Here is a 2,983-nt window from a genome sequence, read left to right on the forward strand (position 1 = left end):
CGAAGGGGTCCTCGGGAGGGGTCGTAGTGCTTGGCATAGGGTGTCTTTGGTTCCGTAATCTTCATGGTCGACGAGCGCTCCTGCTCGGTGAGGTAGAGATTGGCCTCGTCCCACTTGAGGCGCTGGGAGTCCTGTGAGGGATCCTCCTGCTCGTCACCGCCGGAGACGGAAACAGCGTGGCTTGAAGATCGCCTGGAGCCGCCGCCGAGGCGTGCGGCCGAGGAGGAGCGGCGGTGGCCGGCGTTGAACTGCGTATTCGCGATGGTAACCTCTTTATCGGTTTGCTCGGGAGTCGGAGAGGTGGGAGGAGAATTCTGGAAGCTATTCTTCAAAATGCCTGGGCGCCCAGCTGTGTTAGCTTTCTCGTGCGATGTGATAGTCAAGATGTGGCAGCTAGGTTTACCTCTGGGCCGCACACTGTTGGGGCCAGGCGGGGAGTGAGACTGTGGGCTGTGATCGACAATCGCGGCCATGTTGGGTGATGTGTGTTGCGGGCGGGCGGGCGGGTGATGGATGGATATGAAGAAAAGCGACTCTGGGTGTTGGGTCGTTGGCGAGAAAACTACAGAGAAGGCGTTTGGGTGGGTGTGGTGCGTACGAAAGTTGACGGCGGGGTACCAAAAATGAAGCAAGCACAGCGGGGTGGTTGTGGTCTGACCAAGTCGTGGGGCTATTCTTGTCGCGTGGGCTGGACGAGCGTGAGCAGGCGCGTGGGTGGGTTGAATGATCACAGTCTTGGGGTGAGGTAGGGAGAAAGAAATCGGAGTCAGGAGAAAGAGTGGTGAGACTTGTGGGGGGTGATGCCTTAATGATGGAGAGCCTCGAGCTCGAGGGCCAAACCGACGAGGACGTCAGTCAGGCAGGTCACCAAGTCGGAGATCCGGGGGTTGCCTCGCAGCGCGCTGTCTGGGTGCCTGATGGGTCTAGGTACATTGGTGGGGTGCCGGTTGCGGTACTTCACAGGGCACTCGTCTTTTGGGCGTTCCTTGGGCAGACTTGCTGGTATGTCAGGCACGCACTCGCCTAGCCATGCCGAGTGCAGTGACTAGATCCGGATCTCCTTCTCGTAGTTCGGATTTTTATCAAAATATTTGTTACACTCAGAATGACTTGTTCGTGTTCTACCACTCTCTTGTGATACTGTGGTGGCCAGTCTGATGATGGTCTCACATGCAACACATGGCGCGCGTGTGGGTACCGAGAGCCAGGTACCTGCCTGCGTACTTGCACCAGGCAAATTGGTGACGCTGGTCGTGTCTCTCATCAGCAGCACAGCGATATCAACCACTGGACCGTGCCGCTGTGCTGGGTCCCAAGCCGCTGGCCGTCCGCAACTGACAAGACGTCTTCGGCATAGTGGTGTGGGTGGGGCCCTTGGACCACCTTCCAACCCCCAGCCCCCCTCGTTTGTGACGACGTCATATGCCAAAGCATTTGGCACGCTGCACCTCCATCACCTTGCCCATCCACTGAGACGCTGGAGTGATGGGATTTCGGCTTTGCCTTGCACACCCCCCTCTTCACGATGCCCTCATAAGCACGCTAACTGTCCAAGGGCCGACATTGTGATTCGATTCAAGATCAAGGCCGTCAAAGGCCGATTTCCACGTGCTTGTGCCGCCCACGTTGACCTCATGGTACATGCAGCTGTCGCCAAGCCATCAGGATGCTGCCCACTGGCACGCCTGTTAGCCTCCTCTCCCCGTGCTCTACTGTCGTCATCCTCTTCGCGACGTTGGCTTCCCCGCTTCATATTCCCACGCAGGGTTGGTCCTCCCGTCCTTCATCGCCTTTGTTTGCTGTACAGCCGCTGCAGGCTGTCGCGGGTAGTAAATGTCCTGCACCCCGCGTTCCGGAACCTGGGGTTGGTGGATGACGCGAGGTCGTGCATGTGGTGTCATTATCTGGCGGAGAGAAACCTCCCAGCCCGGTTAGCGTATCAGTTCAGCTTGCTCTGTTCTAGCGCCGATCGATCGGCATTGTACCTTCTGTTGGACAAGGAGTGCTTCAGTCGACGATCGGTCGAACCTTATTGTATGAACCCAACTTGTCCCAGGTGCCGACACCTAAGCGCGGGAGCGGAAGCGGGAGAGATACGGGCCATGTGTCCTGTCCACTCCGGCCCGGGCTCATAGTAAACGGGGTAAGTCGGAGGCCGGCGCCGCCTCCGCCGCTATATTGCCGAGACGATGCTGTAGGTCAATGGCCACAGGCAAGAAAAGCCCTCATCCGAGTATGCAGTGGTATTCGGCTTTTCACATCCCCTTTGGCAGATGCATGTTCTCCTTTTTGGACGCGTAAATTGTCCATCCTCGTGAGGGTTCCTTTCATAGAGGTGATATCAAAGGTGAATACCACAAAGTCGCCATGTATCGTACTGGTATAGCAGGCAGTAAAGGAACCGGGCGCACGTACCTCATGAACTTCACCAACGAGTGCATAGCCGAGCACCAGAGCCGTCCAGCAGCCGCCTCGACCGAACAGGCCGAGGCGGCGAGGGCCCCGATGGACTTCTTGTCCAAGTTCTCCCAGAAGCACGCCAGAGACCCGGCGCGCTTCACCATGTACCACGTCTTCGCCGGGTGCGCCTCCAACATTGTCGCGGGCTCTGACACGACGGCGACGAGTCTGTCGGGGATTCTCTACCATCTGCTGAAGGCGCCGGACGTGTTCGCTCAGTTGAGGGCCGAGGCTGACCAGGTGTCAGGTCAGGCGAGGCATATTTCATGGGCCCAGACGCAGAAGATGACCTATCTTCAAGCCGTCATCAAGGAGGCGCTGCGGCTTCACACGGCTGTCGCGCTTCCGATGGATCGAGTCGTACCGACAGGCGGCGTGGAGATTGATGGCAATTTCTTTCCCGAAGGTGTACGTCAGAGATTCCTGTCATCGAGCCCGCTCCGAGGTACTGACAGCACAAAGACACTGGTGGGGATCAATCCCTGGGTCTATCACCGCAACACGGCCATCTTCGGCCCAGACG

At 58.1% G+C, this 2,983-nt stretch overlaps 2 protein-coding genes across 2 annotated transcripts in view; one reads left to right on the forward strand and one right to left on the reverse strand.

The window, feature by feature from the left end:
- Positions 1-5: 5 nt before the first annotated feature.
- VDBG_06452 (conserved hypothetical protein) lies at positions 6-789 on the reverse strand (the record flags this gene model as incomplete). The annotated part of the gene is made up of 2 exons (XM_003002844.1): positions 6-337; positions 404-789. Coding segments are annotated over 2 exons (402 nt in total), but the record flags the coding sequence as incomplete, so codon positions are not given.
- A 1,578-nt stretch (positions 790-2,367) lies between these two features.
- The window catches only part of VDBG_06453 (conserved hypothetical protein), a gene marked incomplete at both ends in the record, with an annotated part of 1,042 nt that continues 426 nt past the window's right edge, over positions 2,368-2,983 (forward strand). Inside the window, one exon of the mRNA XM_003002845.1 lies at positions 2,368-2,868. Coding sequence (XP_003002891.1) covers positions 2,368-2,868 — 501 coding nt within the window. The remainder of the gene's footprint in view (positions 2,869-2,983) is intronic.

The sequence above is a fragment of the Verticillium alfalfae genome, genomic scaffold (assembly GCF_000150825.1).
Source record: "Verticillium alfalfae VaMs.102 supercont1.8 genomic scaffold, whole genome shotgun sequence".
Taxonomy (NCBI): domain Eukaryota; kingdom Fungi; phylum Ascomycota; class Sordariomycetes; order Glomerellales; family Plectosphaerellaceae; genus Verticillium; species Verticillium alfalfae.